This window comes from Nicotiana sylvestris, chromosome 7 (genome assembly GCF_000393655.2).
Source record: "Nicotiana sylvestris chromosome 7, ASM39365v2, whole genome shotgun sequence".
Taxonomy (NCBI): domain Eukaryota; kingdom Viridiplantae; phylum Streptophyta; class Magnoliopsida; order Solanales; family Solanaceae; genus Nicotiana; species Nicotiana sylvestris.
The window spans coordinates 67,000,535-67,022,196 of record NC_091063.1 but is presented as its reverse complement, the minus strand read 5'-3'; the positions used below and the strand labels follow the sequence as shown (position 1 = coordinate 67,022,196).

General features: G+C 40.5%; 1 protein-coding gene across 1 annotated transcript; it reads left to right on the top strand.

Moving 5' to 3' along the window:
- The first annotated feature begins 17,312 nt into the window (after positions 1-17,312).
- On the top strand, positions 17,313-18,005 carry LOC138873266 (uncharacterized). Its single transcript, XM_070151711.1, has one exon. It carries the CDS (start codon positions 17,313-17,315, stop codon positions 18,003-18,005), a length of 693 nt encoding a protein of 230 aa, XP_070007812.1.
- Positions 18,006-21,662: the final 3,657 nt, after the last annotated feature.

Below are 21,662 nucleotides of genomic sequence, written 5' to 3'. Positions count from 1 at the left end.
AATAATTAGAATTTGGGATAGCCGTTTAGCGAACTTCATGGCTTTTTCCCAAAATAATACTACGTTAGCATCTTTAGGCACGATTTAATTAAATTACTTTCTTAAACTCGGGTGCGCATTGATGCGACCCAAATCCAAATCTCGATGAAGTCAAAACGTGTTGACAACCACGGGTGCATTGACTGCGACGTGGTTCGAAACACATTTTCACGACGTTGCAATTCTTTTAAAATAAATAATGATAGAAAGCGGTTTACGAATAAAAGGCACATAAGTTAGCATGTATTAAAATCAGATAAAATCAAATACAACGGTTAAGCAACCGTGCTAGAACCACGGAACCCGGGAATGCCTAACACCTTCTCCCGGGTTAACAAAATTCCTTGGATTTCTGGTACGCGGACTGTTAACAGAGTCATAAATTTCCTCGGTTCGGGATTCAACCGGTGACTTGGGACACCATTAATCTCTCAAGTGGCGACTCTGAAATTTTAATAACCAAATCCCGTTCCGATTATCCTTTAATCGGAAAAACTCCTTTACGCCCTTACGAATGTAGAAAAAGGAGGTGTGACACTTAGTATACCATCAACTGCACGATATGAGATGAATAAAGAGTAGCTTCCTAACACCCTATAGCCTCTTGAAGATAAGTGCAGGCGTCTCCGCACTGATCCACAAGCCTCTATTAGGCCTGCCCATAAATTGTGAGGCCTACGTGAACCTAGGCTCTAATACCATGTTGTCACGACCCAATTCAATTTTAATTCGTGATGGAGCCCAACACCGTTGTTAGGCAAGCCAACACTGATCAAACAAGTGGTTTCCCATTTAAATAAATTATAAAGTGGATAACATGTCCTCATTTGTTAAAAGATTTAGAAATTTGCAAATGTAACATAATTAAACGAAGGCAAGTGAGTACAAATCAAAAATCATGTAAACAAATCCAAAATCATAAGTCTACTAGTATATAGGGGCGGGCATCGGTCGGTTCGGTTCGGTTGTGAATATTAGTTTGACATATCAGTTATCTGTTTATAAATATTTAAACCGATAAGCGAACCGAGAAGAAATTTGTTATCAGTTATCGGTTAATCGATTATAAACCGTTATCGGTTCGGTTATCGGTTTACCAGATAAGATAACTTAATCCATGTCAAAACATTTTCAGAAGCTCACAACTGAAGATTTTCTTACTGTTTTAGTCCTTTAGACATAATATGTCAAAATTTAGCTAATTAGGAGAGGAAGCCCTCGATGTATGTATATACTTAAGGGTAAAGTCATAATTTTATTAATTCTTATTGGGTTATCGGTTAAACATTAACAAAATTGGCAAACCGAGGCCCGAACCGATAATCCAATAGTAAAAAAATACTAAACCATTATAGAACTGTTAATCCAATAACCCGATAAAGATAACCCAATAAGGTTTTTTCGGTTCGGGTTATTACCTGATATTTGCCCAGCACTAGTAGTGTGTATGTGTCAAGACCTGGTGTCACAAGTATATCGGCATTCTAGTAGAATATACAAAAGAATACTAGTCTACTGTCGAAATGGGGATCAAATATGCGCGTCGGATTGGTGACCAGATGCACCAACCTCAAATCCTGTACAATTGAGTACAGAAGTGTAGCGTGAGAACATAATAATATGTACCCAATAAGTATCTAATCTAACCTCGAAGAAGTAGTGACGATGGGTTGACTCCAACACTTTCTAAGGCCCAACAATATAATAATATGAAATTCTAATTAGGCATGATATATAGAGATAACAATAAAACTTAGAACAAGAAATAACTGAACAATTATTTCATCATATTTAAGAACCCAAAACACTTCCATTATTTAAAACAAATGATCTCTCCAACAATTAATTTATACAAGTTATAAAAAGGACTTTCAGTTCAATTATCACACACAAATTTCACCGAGAACGTTTGGCCCGATCCAACGTAAATGTAAACTGTGCACTACCGATGGTCAACCGACTCAAACCATAGATGCATATAATTAACCCACTCGTGAATCATACATGTGATGTTAGGACCCGACTGGTCGTTTTACTTTCTATAACCCCGTTCCACTAAATAAGACTTCCTGTACTTGCTTTTACTTATATATGACTTGTGGGGATGGTCGGTTAAGGATTTGGAAGAGTTTGATTTGAAATCGGAACACTTGGTTTCTTAAGGTTGGCTTAAAAGACCAAGTTTGACTTCGATCAACATTTTGAGTAAACGACCTCGGAATCCGGATTTGAAGGTTTGTTTACCTTGAAAATGGTAATTACAATTAAATTTGATTTTGTGGTTCTAAAAATACATGATTTAATTTAATGCTAGTTGTTAAGCGATAGATGCTAAGTATTAGTCATGAGAATGAGATAAGAGCTTGAAGACAACATGTTATGCAAACCGATTGGCCGTGAATCATGGTCTTGAGCTGGCCTAAGCTGGGCCTCAGGGTTGAGTTAATGAGCTCGACTGGGGATGATCAATGAAGGACTAACAGTTCCAAGGCCTCAATGATGGCTCTTTATAATCAATGATGAGCAATAGATGAGGAACAATCAATGAAACACAATAAATACAACAACAACAACTACCCAGTAAAATCCCACATAGTGGGGTCTGGGGAGGGTAATGTGTACGCAGACCTTACCCCTGCCCCGATAGGAGTAGAGAGGCTGTTTCCGATAGACCCTCGGCTCAGAAAGACAAAAATAAAGTAAAAAAAAAAAGAGGAGAGAATTCATTAGTAACTCCAATAGAAACCGTAATAGTAACATAAACATAAAAATCGAAAGATGAATGACATGCAATAACAGTAACCATAATCTAAGGCCCGGGGCTAAGACAAACAACAAGAATAGTGTGGGTCCAACATAAACTTCAAGCCATCTAAGACCAACCCTAATCCAACCCCACCTCACCCCCGGAATGAAGTAAGGAAAGCTTTACTACACCTATCCTACAACTCTAATGCTTGACAAGAAATATGCAGTCGTGCCATGTCCTGCATGATCACCTCTCCCCAATACTTCTTAGGTCTCCCTCTACAGCTTCTCATACCCACCACGGCCAACCGCTCACACCTCTTCACTGGTGCATCGAGGCTTCTCCTCTGCACGTGCCCGGACCATCTAAGCCTCGCTTCACACATCTTGTCATCCACAAGGGCGTCGCCCACCTACTTCCGAATATCTTCATTCCTAATCTTGTCTATCCTAGTGTGCCCGCACATCCACCTCAGCATCCGCATCTCTGCTACTTTTATCCTCTGGATATGGGAGTTCTTTACCGGCCAACACTCTGCCCCATACAACATGGCCGGTCTAACTACAACTTTATAATACTTACCTTTGAGTATCGGTGGCACTTTCTTGTCACACAAGACTCTAGATGCAATCCTCCGTTTCATCCAGCCCGCCCCTATGTGGTGAGTGACATCCTCATCGATCTCTCCGTCCCCCTGAATCATCGACCTAAGGTTCTTGAAGTTATCTCTCTTGGGGATGACCTGTGGCCCAAGCCTCACTTCCCCGCCTACATCCCTCGACTCAGCGCTAAACTTGCATTCCAGGTACTCTGTCTTAGACCTGCTCAATTTGAAACCCTTAGACTCGAGAGTCTGTCTCCAAACCTCCAATCTCTCGTTAACACCGACGTTCGTCTCGTCAATTAGAACTATGTCGTCAGCAAATAACATACACCATGACACCTCCCCTTGAATATGGTGTGTCAAAGCATCCATCACCAAGGCAAATAAGAACGGGCTAAGAGCTGAGCCTTGGTGTAATCCCATAACAACCGAGAAATGCTCTGAGTCACCTCCCACCGTCCTAACCTTAGTCTTAGCATTAAAGACTGTGGAAAATGTTTATGTTAGGGAGCATAGAATGTTTTTGTTCTTATATTGAATATCATGTGTGCAATAAATGACAAGGGTCCCCTTTATATAGAAGGGGGTATCCAAACATGGTACATATATAATTATTACAAATAGACGTAGCTGGTACAACTACTTAATGGTCCAGTACGAACTCGTACTATTTTTGCAGGCGCTATCAGCTTTGACCATGTGTCTTATGAATTTCCCGCTTGTCCATGATATTAACCAAATTTGCGCTGCCTCGAGATCGAGCATAGGGAACCCTCAGGGTCGAACCTCGAGCCTTCTGGAGACGGGCTATGGAATGTCATAATGATCATAAAATTGGACTCTCTAATTTTAGCTGTATACAGATAGTCCCCGCGTTTCTTAGAGTGAAAATGATAAGAAACGGTCTTGAATTCTTGCGTCTTTGATACTTCCATCACGACGTCAGTTACGCTATATTAAGTGATTTTTATATTCAATTTTTCCCTATATATTTTTTATATGTATAAATACCTTTGAAATAGCATACATATGCACATATAATCATGTACAAGGTTTTTATAAAATTTTCCATAATTTTAAGGATTTAAATCGATTTATTTTCTTCCCTTTTATTCATAAATTCCCCTATAATTATTTCCCAAATTATTGTTATGATGATTTATTCATTTAATATCTATACTTATGCCAAAATATGATTGATATATTTTTTTATGCATTCTTATAATTGCATTTGGTATTTTGCAAGCTAAATTGCATATAATTGCAATATTAGCCCATTTAATGTATAATTATATTTTTTTATGCGTAAAATTGGTCCCTATATTTTTAAAATGATAATTACATATTTCAAATCATTTTTGCACATAAAATTATTTTTAGAATACTATTTATTATAAATTAAATATGAAAAAATGGCTATTTAAATTATAGCCGGATTTGACTTTCAATTGTAGCCTAAATTGAACCCAACCCCAGCCCAATTTCTTATTAAATAACCCAACCCAGACCCCAAACACTTCCTACCCGACCCAATACCCATCAGATCCTGGCCGTTGACCTAAAAGAATAACGACCCTCATTTGTTCTTTCCTTTTTTAATTCCTAATACCCCTAACCCTAATCATTCTCTAAAGACCACCGCCCCCAGATTCTCTAATCTCCTCTCTTCTCTCAATCTAACCCTAATCCCTCTTCAACCGCCGCCTTCTTCTCCGGTCTTCTCCAGCGACCACCTTTCAAGCCCAAGCCTCCAATGGCTCCTCTATTGTCTTGCTCATCTTCTCTGAGGCCTTCAAGGGCCCTGAGCCATGCTGACATGTATCTAGGGTTGCTGTCTTGACTGTTCATGGCTTCTCTAGCGTGATTTTGGGCAAAGTCCCACTATATTTGTTACGATCTTTTAAGTTTCAAGCAGGTTCTTCCATATCTAATTAGGTTTCTTTTGAAACCCTAATTTTTGTTTGTATCTTTTAGATCTGGGCCATTTTTAAATGATTCAAGTCTGTTCCTTCTATGTTTTACACCGTTCTCGAAGCTTTTTTGAAAAATCATCGTCTTCAAGCTGTTTTCACTTTCTTTAAAGTTAGGGTTTCTCGGAGCTTCTTCTACACTTGTTTAAACCGATTTTTTCTTTATGTATAAACCTCTATCCTTTTCATATCTCGACTGATTCTGTGTTTCTACTCCTTTTTCAACCTGTCTATGTGAAAACCCTAGTTCTTGGTCTTAACCCTGGAGTCTGAGTCTGTATTTGATGATTTGTTCGTATGCTTGATTGTTTCTCATGAATCCCTGAGTTTCTATGATTTTACCCTACTATGCTCATTAGGGTTTCTAATTTTTTGCTTCTTCCGCCTCTACTATGTTTATTCTATTAAACTCCTCTAATCAGTATTATGTTCCATGCAAATCCCCGATTTTGTGTGATTTTTACCCTACTAGGCTATTGGGGTTTCTGATTTTTGCTCTTCTTGCCTATTGTGTGTTTATTCTGTTTGTTCATAGAAATTTATGGTAATTTCCTCCTTAAATCAGTAATATTGCCCATCGGAATCCTTGATTCCCTATGATTGATATCCTTCTAATCTCTTGTAATATTCTGTACTGATTATGTTATTTTCCTTGCCTTATTTTATGGTCGACTATGCTGTCACCCGACTCTTATGTTATTTCCTTAATTGGGATATTATGTACTTAGCCTTAATTGCATGTTCTATACTTGCACTAAGCTGAAACTATTTCCTTGTGTGTTATATGCCAGTCTTATGTGATCTCTTTCCTTATTTGACTTTACCGTTTGAAATTAACTCCCTTAATTAAGGGAGTACTTCTACTAATTTTATACTAATTGATACCCAGTTCTATAATTATTGCTTGATCTTGATTCTTACCTTATTATTCTACCTAGTTTCAAACTATATATGCTTTCTCTTTAACACACACGGACACGAACTCTTGATTCAAAACTATCTCTCAACTTAAATTTTTTTGATCTCTCTCTCTTATGCTACTTGCTACTGTTCTAAGTTAGCTGACTGCAAGCCAAGGCTAACCATTTGTGTTCTCTTGTTCTTTCATTCTGCTCACTATCCTCTTTACTGGTATGCCCTAGTTTCGATTCAAATTTCTAACAACAATATGATTCTCTTATTGTTTCAGTTTATCTTGTTTCTAGTTTGCTTCTATTTGTGATTTTGTTGTGAAACTTGTAGTTGGGGGTTACATTATTAGCATGTTATCATGTCTTCCCCTCCCTTAAGATCAGCATATCTCCCCTTCTGTTTGTTTCTGAGTATGTCTACACCAATCATCTCTTACTTGTTATATGTTTACCACCATGAATTCCCCAAATCCCTATCCCCCTGCATGTGAGTCTATTCTTCATATCTGGTTTTGTGACTATGCCAGGGTCAATTGTTTCTGAGCATGTCTAAACCAGTCCTAGACCTTTTCTAGGTTATGTGTTTACAGTCAAGTGTTCTATGTATCCCAAACCCCTGACCCCTATGTGTGACTATTGAATTTACTTGGTTCTGTGAATTGGCTATGTACAAACTTGTCTTTAGGTGTTTGGACTTCTGTTCCTTTCTTCAATCCCTTTTCAAAAGTCTCTGTTTCTTTGCTAAATTAATTTTCAAAAAACTATCCTTTTAATACAGTTTTTTCACTAAACTTGTGTCAAGCACTTACACCTTACTCCTAGTCAATAGATTCTGCCCCCTCCAGTATGTGTACTGCCTTGAGATCCTCTTGAGAACCCTCTGATCTTTGGCATACTAAGGCTGGCCCTTCCACACTGCACTTATTCAAATCTTGTTTACCAAGTCTAGGTGTAAGCAGTGCCCGGGATCCTTGAGATCCTTAGGGAACTTTGATGCACCTAGACAATGTCATTGTCTATGGAATTCAGGCATTTGAGGTCATTGGAGGCTTTGGGGAATCTAGGCCTAATTGAAGGCTCCCTATAGAATAGCTTCTTGATGTTTTATTTACTTATGTAATTTATTCATTGGTCTGTGATAACTTGTAAATAGATATTAGGGTATTTAGTGAAAAGGATGGGTAGATACATGCTTTATGGGGTAATACGGGTAGAAATCATGATCATAGAACTTTACTTTTAAATCTGCTTGCTCTACTAAATAGTAATCATGCTCCTAGGACCTTACTTTTAAAATCTGTTTGCTCTACTAAATAGAAATCATGCTCCTAGGATTTTACTTTTAAATCTGTTTGCTCTACCAAATAGAAATCAAGCTCCTAGGACTTTACTTTTAAATCTGTTTGCTCTACCAAATAGAAATCATGCTCATAGGACTTTACATTTAATCTGATTGCTTTATATAATAGATGTCATGCCTAGAGGACTTAATCCAGATTCAGATATAACAAGTGTTATGTATGTTTCCATGCCTGCAAATCATTAAAATCAGTAGTACACTTAGATATCATGCCAATAGGGAGCCATACTCGAAATTATGCTTGTCAGTCTAATCTAGTCTTATAAGTCAACTTAGTCCACGCCTAGTTCATTTCTAAATTGGCTTTATTAAGTATTAAGTATTTTCTGAAACAAGTTCTTTCAAACTGCCTCAACTTCATTAGATATCATGCCTACAAGTATTAAAAAAGTCAGTTTCAAAATCTGCTTTGTTTCTATACAAATGTGCTAATTAGTACTCCGCGTATAGGCAAGCCCTCAAGGGTTTTCAAAACTGCATCTCTAAAACTGTTTCTAGTGCTTAGAGTTTTCTTATCCTAACAGGCTTTAAAAAGAATCCATAGGCAACTGCTAGGGTTATAACTTTTGAGTTTGTTTGTATTCTGCATATCCACCTAGATATCCTGCCTTAGGACATTGTCTAATAAACACCTTAACTGTACTTGAGTCGTGCTGCTTATGTGTTTGTTTGAGGAGGAAACTTTGAGCCTCTAATTGCTCCCTTTATGTGTTGAAAGTCCTAAACGTTTTGTTTATCGCCTTAGAATTTTTGCCTTTTAAAACCTTAGGGGTACGTCTAGAACCAACTATAGGTAGAGGTCCTAACTCTCTCTAGGACCATTAAGAAGGGATGGGTAGCAGCACGTAATAGAAATCGTTGATCAAACACTCGCTTTGCATGACCAATAAGGGGATGGGAATGGTAGATATGGGATATGATGACTACGCGCTAATGTTACGTGTAGCCCCTCATCGAGGAGTGTTTACCAGACATTGTGTGGGGTGATCCTATAGGATAATCAACCTAGGACCCCTCCTTCACCAAAATTCTTTTTTTATTTAAATCCTCTGTTTTATAATTTTTCCAAACCTTTGTCTTACTACTTGAGTTATCCAACGTGCATTACTTGAAACTTATTTGATTCAACTGTTTATAAGGACTAATTTGTGAATATAAGTTCGGTCGAGACCCACATTTATGGACCAAGAGGGATACCTAAAACCTTCTCCTCGAAGTTACTTCGAGCCATTACCCTAATCTCTAGTAATGCAAACCAACCCAAGATTTAATCACTCTATGTGCCCTAACGCACTGTAATCCGTTAGGTGGCGACTCTCCAAATACCCAATTCCCAAAAGGAAACGTGTTATTACCCCCATAAATTTCGAAACCCGGACCTCCCCGTCACAAAAAGGGAGAAATGGGGGTGCGACATCATGGCGACTCTGTTGGGGATATCTTTTATGCTCTTACCATTAAAAACTTGTCTTTTACAAATTAGTCCAAGCATGCTTATCCCGTACCCGTCTCCCTTATTTAAATTTAACTGTCTATTCTCAAGCATTTGTGATTTCTTTATTCCCCTGAAACTGACTTGTCTCTTTGTTTTCTTTTCCTGTAACTGTCTTTCAATTGTTTAAATGCTGTATTTATTTTTCCTACGTGAAAATACTTGACTACATGTTATTAATTGCTGCATAAATCATGCTCCGCATCATATTCCACTCGTGCGTCTCAAATCCTATAGCAACGCTTTAATGAGTGGTTGCGCTCTTCCTATTTACTACCCTTAAATTCGGAAAGGCTTATTTGCAGTAAAACCAGTCGATCAACGGTATAGTCGACGGTTCCATGCCTTCCCCCTTGAGTTGTCCGCTTGAGGGTACCACTCTCAAACCCCATAGAAACCTTACTCTGGTTAAAATTGTGCATACATTATGGTCAAACCTAGTCAGATCAGTTATGTTGTCCACATAATAATCCTTTAAGATAAGCCTTATCCAAAGTCCACCGGGTTTTCCATAATCCCAACGGATGCAACAACATTTTGTGCATTAATTTGGAGAACTAAATGCCGATATGTTGATCATTAATGTATATATAGTCGAGTCCGGTGGGGGTATGGTCTAAACCTTTTGTTTTGCAGAAAATGAGGCCCGTGGTCCCCAGATTCGATATGGTTAGCAATATCCCACCATTGCTGCTAGATTGGTGGGAGGACCTTTCCTCAAGTGACAAGAATCATGTGAAAAAGTACCTGGGTAACTTACCTTCCTTGCTAGATATTGAACCGAATAACAAATTGATCAAGGCTGCTACCTTATTCTGGGAAAGTGAAAGAGCTGTGTTCCATTTTGATGACAAAGAGATGACACCGCTTCTAGAGGAAATAGGAGGACTTGCAGGGTTGAATTGAGACAGTCTTGGGATTTTAGTACCAGAGAATCGTACGGGCAGGGGATTTTTGAAGATGTTGGGGCTGAAAAAGAATGTCGACCTAGTGTGCTTGAAGGATTCCTACATACCTTTTGAATATCTGTACGAGAGATATGGCCATAGCAAGTCTTTCCGCACTTACCATGATGAGATCTGCCTAACTTCACTGGGTCACATCCACTGCATAGTGTTCGTGTTCATTGTGTGTTTTCTAGGCCTGATAGTATTCCCAATGACAAAGGGAAAAATCCATACTAGGTTGGCCATGGTCGCCAAGACTCTGATGGATGGAATTAATGGGTAGACATATACTATATTCCCCATGATCATAGCCGAGATCTATAGGGCTCTGGAGCGCTGTTAGAGAGGGGTCAAGCATTTCGAGGATTGTAATTTGCTACTGCAGTTATGGTTGTTGGAGCATCTCCAAAAGGGACTCTATCATCAAGAATTTCCACGAAGGGCATGGAACGACCACATTTCCTTCCATCACCATAAGCAGATGACCTACATTCCAGACAAATTGCTTAGCCAGAAAGCGCCACAGAATGAGTAGAGTTCTTCGACAATCTGACCAAGGAACAGGTGCAGTGGATGGTTGAATGTTCCCAACATACGAGTTTATTATCAGGTATAGGGATGCTTCGCACTTGGTGCTGATCAGGTTGAGAGGAATATATCAATATGTACCTATGCGAGTTAGGAGGCAAGCATGTAGAAAGGAGGTTGTACCAATGGTCGTCAAGATGAGTCATTTTAGAGCAGATTTCCAAGACGACGATGTCCCTTACAAGCACCAAGCTCAACACATGTGGCACTGAAAAATCATTGTGGAGAAAAGCACTGTTGAGCCAGACAGATATCACGCAGGGTGCGAGCCTCTCTACCCGGCATGGTTGGAGGACAATCTGAAAGGAATGGTGACACCCGGGACTGGTCGAGGGAATAGAATCATAGACGAGGAAGCTGAAGCCCAAGTCAAATACAACAGGCTACGCAAGAGGGTCCACGACTTTGATTATGAGCACCGGGAAATACATGAAGGAATGTGAAACTGATCGAGGAGTGGAAAGATATGGCAATCACTTCCAACAGGAAACTGGAATATCTGGAGCGAGGAATAATGGAGCTGGAGGGTAAAGTCATAAAGAGGATCGAAAACTGCTAGAATGCTGAGGGAGGAAATCTGGACATGGCCTACTTGCTGCTGGGACTGCGCGTGCTGGATGATCTGTATGGTGGAGTCTGGAAGATCGAATCTGGGGAAGGTCCTTCTGGGACCAAATAGAGAAGATTTACTTGTTTTTCCTAAAATGTAATAAGACCAAGTGCCAGTAGTGACTTTTTTATTATTATGTTAGTATCATTTTTGGATTCATCTATTTTTATATTATGAAATGAAGCATTTATTGGCATTTGAAGTTCTCCAAATTTATTTTTCGCTAGGCCTACCTCGGGCACAAAGAGGCTCCCAAACTAGGATACAAGTTTATGTTTTCGCAATATGTGTTTAAATACTACAAACACTTCAGAATTCTCACTAACTTGTTACCTTTTTGTTTTGCTTATTTTTATTATTATTCCCATCCCCTTAGGTTGGTTCACTTATACTGGCCTCATCAGCGTATCACACCAGATCTAGAGGCCCTCCACATCCTCCTCCAAGCAACACAAAAAGCAGAGGAAAATCAAAGATGGACGACTTAAGTGGAATCCATAAGGAAAACATTGAGAACGCAGAAACTTCAGATGGTCGTAGTACTCCGGCCCCAAATGAGCTGGGTTTGAGATTGGAACAAAAGATACTAGAACTGCAAGGAGAACTTGAGCAGGTCCGTAACTTGGCAAACCTATCACTCACCCTTAATGTCCCCGACATCCACCAACAAAACACAAATAACCCAACACCTACTCAAAGCACACAAAAGCAATAGCCACAAAATCCTACCGCACCAAATCAATACGCAACTCCACCCTAAAATATCAACACATTGCCGATACCAACACCACCACAACATCATCATCAACCAATTTTGTACCCACCAACTACTACTTACCACACTCCCCAAAATACACCACCCATTCCCGATCCACAAAACTCCACCAATGACCATCACTACACCCAAGTTCCTGGCACCCATCAAAGCAACCCTATATACGTAGAAACTATACCTCATTCTACCCAACCAATTTCCTATACACCGAAATCTTCTGAGAAGGACTTACTCATCATAAACATGGGCGAAGAAATCAAGAAGCTAATAAGCCGAGTTTAAGGTGTTGAGGGCAACATGGGAATGAAAGGATTAAACTATGAAGATATGTGCATACAACAAGATGTGGAATTACTAGAGGGGTACAAACCTTCTAAGTTCGAGATGTTTGATGGTACAAGTGGTCCCAAGGTTCATATAAGGACCTATTGTGACAAGTTTGTCTGGGTCGGGAAAGATGAAAAGATCCGTATGAAGCTCTTTATGATGAGCCTTATTGGGGATGCTTTGTCCTGGTATATCAGCTAGAATCCCAAGAAATGGGTTAATTGGGTAAGCATGGTGTCGGAGTTCATGGACCGGTTCAGGTTCAACATAGAAAATACACCCGATGTCTTTTACATTCAGAATCTCAAGAAGAAACCTACTAAGACTTTCCGTGAGTACGCTACTCATTAGAGGTCAGAGGAAGCCAAGGTCATACCCTCTCTAGATGATGAGCAGATGACTAAATTCTTTGTCAGGGCACATGATCCACAATATTATGAGAGGTTGATGGTCATTGAAAATCACAAATTCTCCAATATCATCAAGCTCGTGGAAAGGATTGAGGAAGGAATCAAAAGCGGATGGTAACGATTTTTGAAGCACTGCAAGCCACAAATAAAGCACTATAATTAGGCGACATATCAAAGAAGAAAGGGGTGGGAACAGTAATGGTGGCTCTGGGCCCAAAATCTCTATTTGTATACCAAACACCTCCACCCACATACCAAATACCTCCACCCACATATCAAACACCTCCACCACATACCAAACACCTCCACCCACATATCAAACACCTCCACCCACGTACCAAGCATCACCACCTACATATCAGCCTTCATCTCCCAGATATTCCCAACCAGCCGCTGTCTATCACATCTATAATTCCCAACCACCCCACATCCAATCATCACCAGCTCACCAAGATTATCCAAGACCAAGGCCCAACTTCGACCGCAAGCCACCTAGACAATACATCGCCATTGCTGAGCCTATCGACCAACTGTATGAAAGGTTGAAAGCTGCAGGCTTTCATCACACCTATAATTTCCAACCACCCCACATCCAATCATCACCAGCTCGCCAATATTATCCAAGACCAAAACCCAACTTCGACCGCAAGCCACCCAGACAATACACCGCCATTGTTGAGCCTATCGACCAACTGTATGAAAGGTTGAAAGCTGCAGGCTATATCACTCCTATTCCCGCTGTGGCATTAGAAAATCCATCCCAATGGGTCAATACAAACAAAACATGTGCGTACCATTCTGGTATGAAAAGGCACACCACTGCTGAGTGCCGAACATTTAAGGATAAGATTCATACGCTCATTGAAAACAAGGTCATACAAGCAAAGGGAGCCACACCCATTGTCCACAATAATCCCCTCCCCGATCATATAGGTGATGGTGTGCATGTGATAGAAACAAATCAAGAATGGACCCTGAGGGGTCAATTGGGCTTATTCGAGAAGGCTATGACTTTAAAGTTGCAGTCACGCTCACTCCTATTGTGGTTCAGACTCAGGCACTTATTAATGTTAAGGTAACCGCATCAGTTCCATTCGAGGTAGAAGTAGCTTCGCCCGCAGCCAGCTCCGCTCCATTTGAAGTAGAAGTGGTCATACCTTTTACTGTGACGGTGTCAACCACACCCCCATTCAACTTAAAAGAAATACCTTGGGATTATGTTGCCGAGGCTCGGCGAAAAGGGAAGGCTAAGATAGAGTAATCTGACACCGCACAAGGAATGACTAGAATTAGAAGAGTCTATACACCTGAACACCTGAGAGGTTCAAGTAAGGATGCCACTGCTAGGAAGCCTATCATTGAGACCGGGCCAGATGACCTATAGAAGAAAGTACATGCAAAAGAGTATTCCACTAATGACCATCTGAACAAAGTCCCTACTCAGATACCTATCCTGTCACTATTATACAATTCAGAGGCACACAATAATTCCTTGATGAAAGTACTGAGCGAGGCATATGTACCCAATAATATCACTGGTGGAGAAATGGCCAATATGGTTGGTCAAGTGTTAGAAAGCCATAAGATTATCTTCCACGAAGATGAGATACCACCTGAAGGTCTGAATCACAATCGAGCATTGCGTATTACAATGCAGTTTGAAGATAAGTTTATTGTCAGGGTCCTGGTTGATGGCGGTTCGAGCCTAAATATTTGTCCATTGGACAATCTGAAGAGATTAGACAAAAGTTTCCATGAAATATGGACGGGAAGTATGAATGTGAAGGCTTTTGATAGGTCCTAGAGGGCCAAGATCGGGGAGATCAACCTTTGTTTGCAGATGGGACCAACTTGGTTCGACGTTGAATTCCAAGTGCTTGACATACCAGCCTCATATAATCTTTTGTTGGGCCACCCATGGATCCATGCTACTGGAGCAGTGCCCTACACACTACATCAAGCCGTGAAGTTTGAATGGAACCACCAGGAGGTAATCATCCATGGAGATGGAAGGAACCCCATCTACACTAGTCAAACTATCCCGACCATTGGACATATAAGAAGGCTAGGATGGGAAACCTATCATCACATCGAATGGGTCAATGCCGTCGAGAAGGATAAGTGGTAGAGTAACAAAATAGAAAACGTATTAGCATGGTCTGGGTACCAACCTAGCAAAGGGATGGGAAAGAACCTCCAAGGTATCACCAATGCAATATAGCTGAAAAATCATGGCACCACTTTTGGGCTCGGATACCAGTACACATAGCAAGAGTACAGGGAGTGGTCGGCTCCATGGCGTGGACCATATTACCCTCTTGAGCAGCCTATACCACATTTGGAACAAGCTTTTCACCAGGCTAACACAATATGGGGAATCGCAAAAGAAGAAGCACTAGATGGGCTGAAGAATTTGTTCTTTGAAGACGAGGACATGGATTGTTGTGCCATAATTGAGGAGGAGGAGGAAGAAGGCCTTACTATTCAGACCGTGGCAAATGGAGTTGTTCTCAGAAATTGGACCGCCACACCATCCCAAGCCCACCGAGTCCCTGGGTAGCTTGGTAGAATTTACTTCTATAGCCATTCTAGGCATTCAAGATTTCCAGCAATTTTGTTTTAAGATTTCCTTGTTTCAAAATAAATGCTCGATTTATCGAGCCAAGCTTTGTTTGAACAATTTTCTCAGTTTTAATCAAATGCATTTGTCCTTTATCATTATTCATTACTATTTTTATACTTTTCCTTTCTACAATGTTATTATTACTTTTCATGATGAACCAGTGACTGTGACATGTAATGAGGTAATGCAACATGAGAATAGTGATTCAGAGGAGGAAGATGAGGTACCCGAGGAAATTGTCAGAGAAGTTGAGAGTTTTGAGAACAAGCCTAAGTCCAACTTGGATGATACCGAAGAAGTAAATTTGGGAGACACCGAGACCGTTAAAGAAACCAGCAGCAGCATTCACTTGTCACCGATAGAGAAGGAAGAGTATATTCAGTTCCTAAGAGAGTATGAGGACATTTTTGCATGGTTATATGATGACATGACCGGTTTGAGCACTTCCATAGTGACTCACAAGTTGCCTACTAATCCCATGTGTCCGCCAGTCAAGCAGAAACTTAGAAAATTTAAACCAGACATAAGCATGAAAATCAAGGAGGAAGTTACCAAGCAGATCAAAGCCAAAGTTCTCAGGGTGGTTGAGTACCCAACTTGGTTAGCTAACATTGTACCAGTTCCGAAGAAAGATGGGAATATCAGGGTATATGTTGATTATCGGGATTTAAAAAGAGCAAGTCCAAAGGATGATTTTCCACTGCCAAATACACACATCCTGATCGATAACTGTGCCAAGCATGAACTCCAATATTTCGTAGATTGCTTCGCGATTTATCACCAAATTTGGATGGATGAAAAAGATGCAGAAAAGACAGCTTTTATTATGCCTTGGGGTGTATACTATTACAAGATAATGCCATTCAGTCTGAAGAATGCTGGGGCTACTTACATGAGGTCCATGACAAACATCTTCCATGATATGATACACAAAGAAATAGAGGTGTATGTGGATGATGTCATTATCAAATCCAAGAAGGTCGCAGATCACGTAGCAGACTTGAGGAAGTTATTCGACAGGATAAGGAGGTACAATTTGAAATTGAACCCCGCAAAGTGTGCATTTGGGGTTCCCGTAGGAAAGTTATTAGGATTCATCATCAGTCGCCGAGGGATCGAGTTTGATCCATCTAAAGTCAAAGCTATTCAGGAGTTACCGCCGCCTAGGAGCAAAAAGGACGTGATGAGCTTCCTAGGACGTCTCAATTATATCAATCGCTTCATAGCATAGTCCACAGTCATATGTAAACCCATCTTCAAGATGCTGAGGAAAGATGCCGAAATGAGCTGGACTGAGAATTACCAGAAAGCTTTTGACAAGATCAAAAAGTACCTATCCACACCACCAGTTCTGGTCCCGCCAGAACCAGGGCAACCTTTGCTACTCTATCTATCTGTATTAGATGGAGCCTTCGGATATGTTTTGGGACAACATGACGAGATAGGAAGAAAAGAGTAGGCCATATATTACTTGAGCAAGAAGTTCACACCTTATGAAGTACGATATTCTCTACTTGATCGCACTTGCTGTGCTTTGACTTGGACAACCGAGAAATTGAGGTATTACTTCTGTGTCTACACTACATATCTCATATCTAAGATGGATCCTCTAAAGTATATATTCCAGAAACCCATGCCCACTAGGAAGTTGGCTAAATGATAGATACTACTAACTGAGTTCGATATCATCTATGTAACTCAAAAGGCGGCCAAGGGACAAGCATTAGTAGACCACCTCACTGAAAATCCGGTGGGAGGAGAATACGAACCCTTGAAAATGTATTTTCCTTATGAAAAAGTATCATTTGTAGGATAAGACATTACCGAGGAATATGATGGTTGGAGGATGTTCTTTAATGGAGTCGCAAATTTCAAAGGAGTGGGCATTAGAGCAGTCTTGATCAGAAATGGGTCAGCATTATCCAGTATCTGCCAAACTCAGATTTCCCTACACCAACAACATGGAAAAGTATGAAGCCTGCATACTAGGGCTCAACATGGCAGTCGACATGAACATTCAGGAGTTGTTGGTAATCGATGATTCCGATTTGCTTATGCACCAGGTACAAGGAGAGTGGGCCACCAAGAATTCCAAGATATTTCCATATCTACACCACGTGCATGAATTGAGAAAAATGTTCACAACGATAGAATTCCAACACGTGCCCAGAATTCAGAATGAGTTTGCCAACGCATTGGAGACTTTGTCATCCATGATACAACATCCATATAATAACTATATTGATCCTATTCCGGTGAGGATCTATAATCAGCTGGCATATTGTGCTCATGTCGAGGAAGAAACATATGGAAAGCCTTGGTTCCATGACATCAAAGAATACTTATCAAAGGGAGAGTACCCAAAGCATGCAAATCACACTCAGAAACACACGCTCCAGAGATTGTCAAATCACGTCTTCCACAGCGGAGGGAACGTGTACAGAAGAACTCTGGATTTGGGTTTACTAAGATGTGTTGATGCAAAGGAAGCTTCCAAGTTACTTAAGGAGATACATGCTGGGACCTTTGGATTACCATGGAAACGAATTGCATTCAGTTTGTCCGCAAATGCTTTCAATGTCAAGTGCATGCCGATATGATAAAAGTGCTGCCAAAAAAGCTCAATGCAACAAGCTCACCTTGGACATTCGCCACCCGAGGAATGGTTGTTATTGGTATGATTGAGCCCACGGCTTCAAACGGACATATGTTTATTCTGGTAGCCATTGATTACTTTACAAAATGGGCAGAGGCTGCATCTTACAAAGCTGTAACCAAGAAAGTCATCGCAGATTTTGTCAAGGATTGTATCGTCTATCAATTCGGAGTTTCCGAGTTACTGATAACGCTGCCAACCTCAACAGTGATCTGATGAAAGCTATATGTGAAACTTTCAAAATCAAGAACAAGGATTCCACAACCTACAGACCTCAGATGAATGGAGCCGTAGAAGCCGCCAACAAGAACATTAAAAAGATACTAAGAAAAATGGCAAAGAACCACAAGAAGTGGCATGAGAAGTTACCCTTTGCTCTATTGGGGTACCACATGACAGTTCACACATTAACCAGGGCAACTCCCTACATGCTAGTTTATGGTACCGAGGCTATCATCCCGGCCGAGGTAGAGATTCCTTCTTTAAGAATCATATAGGAGGTTGAACTTAGCGATGCAGAATGGATAAGAAGTCGCTATGAACAATTGGCCCACATTGATGGAAAGAGAATGAACGCGGTGTGTCACAGCTAACTTCATCAGAACAGAATGTCTAGAGCTTTCAACAAAAGAGTCAAACCAAGACAGTTTGCGCCAGGGCAGCTGGTATTGAAGAAGATCTTCCCACGTCAAGATGAAGCCTAAAGGAAATTCTCTCCCAACTGGCGAGGTCCATACATGGTTCATAGGGTACTAACAGGAGAAGAACTCATACTTGCAGAAATGGACAGAGAAGTTTGTCCAAAACCGATCAATTCAAACACAGTTAAGAGATACTATGCTTAGATACTTTACATTTTCTCTTCTAATGTAATTGAACTACACTTGACCTGATTCCTGTTTAAGAGGGGATACGTAGGTAGCTCTGTGAGTTTGGTCATACCATAATAAAATTTTCATTTCCCCCAAAATCAGAAACTGGGGTAGAATTTTGAGGAGGATCCTCAAAATTCTGGAGCAAGTCTATCCAGCACCGTCACATGCTAAGAAGTCAGTAATCAGTTAAGAACTGGGGCAAAATTTTGAGAAGAATTCTCAAAATTTCGGAGAAGGTTCAGCGGGGTCCATCATCCGCATATAGTCAATGATCATCTACCAAACTTGGGCAAAATTTTGAGGAGGACCCTCAAAATTCCAATAAGAGATAGCTGTAATGCCTTTGAGACGTGTTACAGTCACTAGTTCATCAAAATTACTTGATATGTCATTTTTCAACAACTCTATTCTTCAAATATTGCATATTTTCGAAAATTCTATTTCCGTAAATAGTCAGGTGTCACCTAGGGGAACTCGAAAGGCTTTCAGAATGAAGCAGGGCCAAGCCAACCGATAGAAGCACGAACCAACCTCCCCCTCACCGAACTTACAATTTTTTTTGAAAGTAGGTACATCTGACATAACGATAACACTCGCGAAGCATGTATGCACAATGATAATTTACTATCGATCAGGTCAATAGACATCGAATACATCTCCAGCTAAGAAATACACTACCCTTATCTGCTATTCGCTCTATGAATGGGAATAATCCCTATCCCCCTATCTGCATGAGGCTAATCCTTGCCTCCATACTTGCATGAGGCTAATCCCTGCCTCCGTACCTGCATGAGTCTAATCCCTGACTCCACATTTGCATGAGGCTAACCCCTGCTTCCATATCTTGCATGAGGCTAATCCCCGCCTCCATATCTGCATGAGGCTAATCCATGTCTCCCTATTTGCATGAGTCTAATCCTTGACTCCACGAGGCTAATCCCTGCCTCCATACTTGCATGAGGCTAATCCTTGCCTCCACATTTGCATGAGTCTAATCCTCGACTCCCTATTTGCATGAGGCTAATCCATGCCTCCCTATTTGTATGAGTCTAATCCTTGACTTCCCGAGGCTAATCCCTGCCTCCTTATTTGCATGAGTCTAACCCTTGACTCCATGATTGCATGAGTCAAATCCTTTACTCAATACCCTTATGAGGCTAATACTTGCCTCCATATTTGCATGAGTCTAATCCTTGACTCCCTATTTGCACGAGAATAATCCCTTCCTCCCTATCCACATGAGTCTAATCCTTGACTCCCTATTTGCATGAGGCTAATCCCTACCTCCCTATTTGCATGAGTCTAATCCTTGACTCAACGAGGCTAATCCCTGTCTCCCTATTTGCATGAGTGTAATCCTTGCCTCTATGAGTGCATGAGGCTAATCCCTGCCTCCATATTTGCATGAGGCTAATCCCTGCATCCCTATCTACATGAGGCTAATCCCTGCTTCCATATCTGCATGAGGCTAATCTCTACCTCCCTATTTGCATGTGTCTAATCCTTGACTCCACGATGCTAATCCTTGCCTCCATATTTGCATGAGTCTAATCTTTGCCTCTATATTTGCATGAGTCTAATCCTTGACTCCCTATTTGCATGAGGCTAATCCCCGCCTCCCTATTTGCATGAGTCTAATCTCTGACTCCACATTTGTATGAAGCTAATCTCTGCCTCCATATCTTGCATGAGGCTAATCCCTACTTCCATATCTGCATGAGGCTAATCCCTAACTCCACATTTGCATGAGGATAATCTTTGCCTCCACATTTGCATGGGACTAAGCATTGTCCCTCCTTACATAAATATTGCTCTTTTCTAGTACTATCTATTTGCTTTTCTATCAGGCTAAGCTCTGCCTCTCATTTCACAAGACTAAGCCTTGTCTTGTTAACATCATATTATTGCATCTCATGGGCTAAAATATTGCCAATCTATCAAAAGGCATCATAGTCTAAAAGGCATCATCCTCATAGCCGGAAGACACCATGTCATGGCCTGAGGATCCCTCAAATCTGCATATCATTATTCAAAGGCGTCATGGTTCGGAGGCACCATCTGTATGGCCCGAGAACAACATTTCATGGCCTGTGAATCCCTCACTAAATAATTCATGGCCCAGGACGTCATGTTTAATCGTCCAAAGACAACCTCCATGGTCCAAAGGGAATCTGCATCATGTTTAAATTTTCGCACAAAATACATGTCGGCAACATCTTTTCATCTGCAGGTGACTAGAAAGCAACCACTATCCTAGCAGGAGCGACCTCACTCTAGTTCCTTCAACTATCTCAAACCTCAACCGCTTACTGTATCCGCTTCCGCATCTCGTGTCCGTTCTTGCAATAATTTCATCGGCATACTCTGCAGGTGAATTCAAAACTACACGTGGCCTGATTCCTGTAAAACCAGGGATATATAAGCAAATCGAAGACTGGAGTTCGGCCTCTGTCTATCAAAACATCCCATGCAGTCAAAATTGGCCATCATTTCTTTGCCCAAAAACTCTTTCATCCTTCCCGAGTAAAGAGGGGCAGATATTGATATCCAATTTTTCCTTATATATTTTTATATGCATAAATACCTTTGAAATATCATACATATGCACATATAAACATGTACAAGTTTTTTTTACATAATTTTAAGGATTTAAATCGATTTATTTTCTTCCCTTTTATTCATAAAATCCCCAATAATTATTTCCCAAATTATTGTTATGATGATTT

Bases quoted from the DNA above. Each gene is read 5' to 3' on its own strand.
- LOC138873266 (XM_070151711.1), top strand. From the start codon at position 17,313: ATGGGTCAGCATTATCCAGTATCTGCCAAACTCAGATTTCCCTACACC.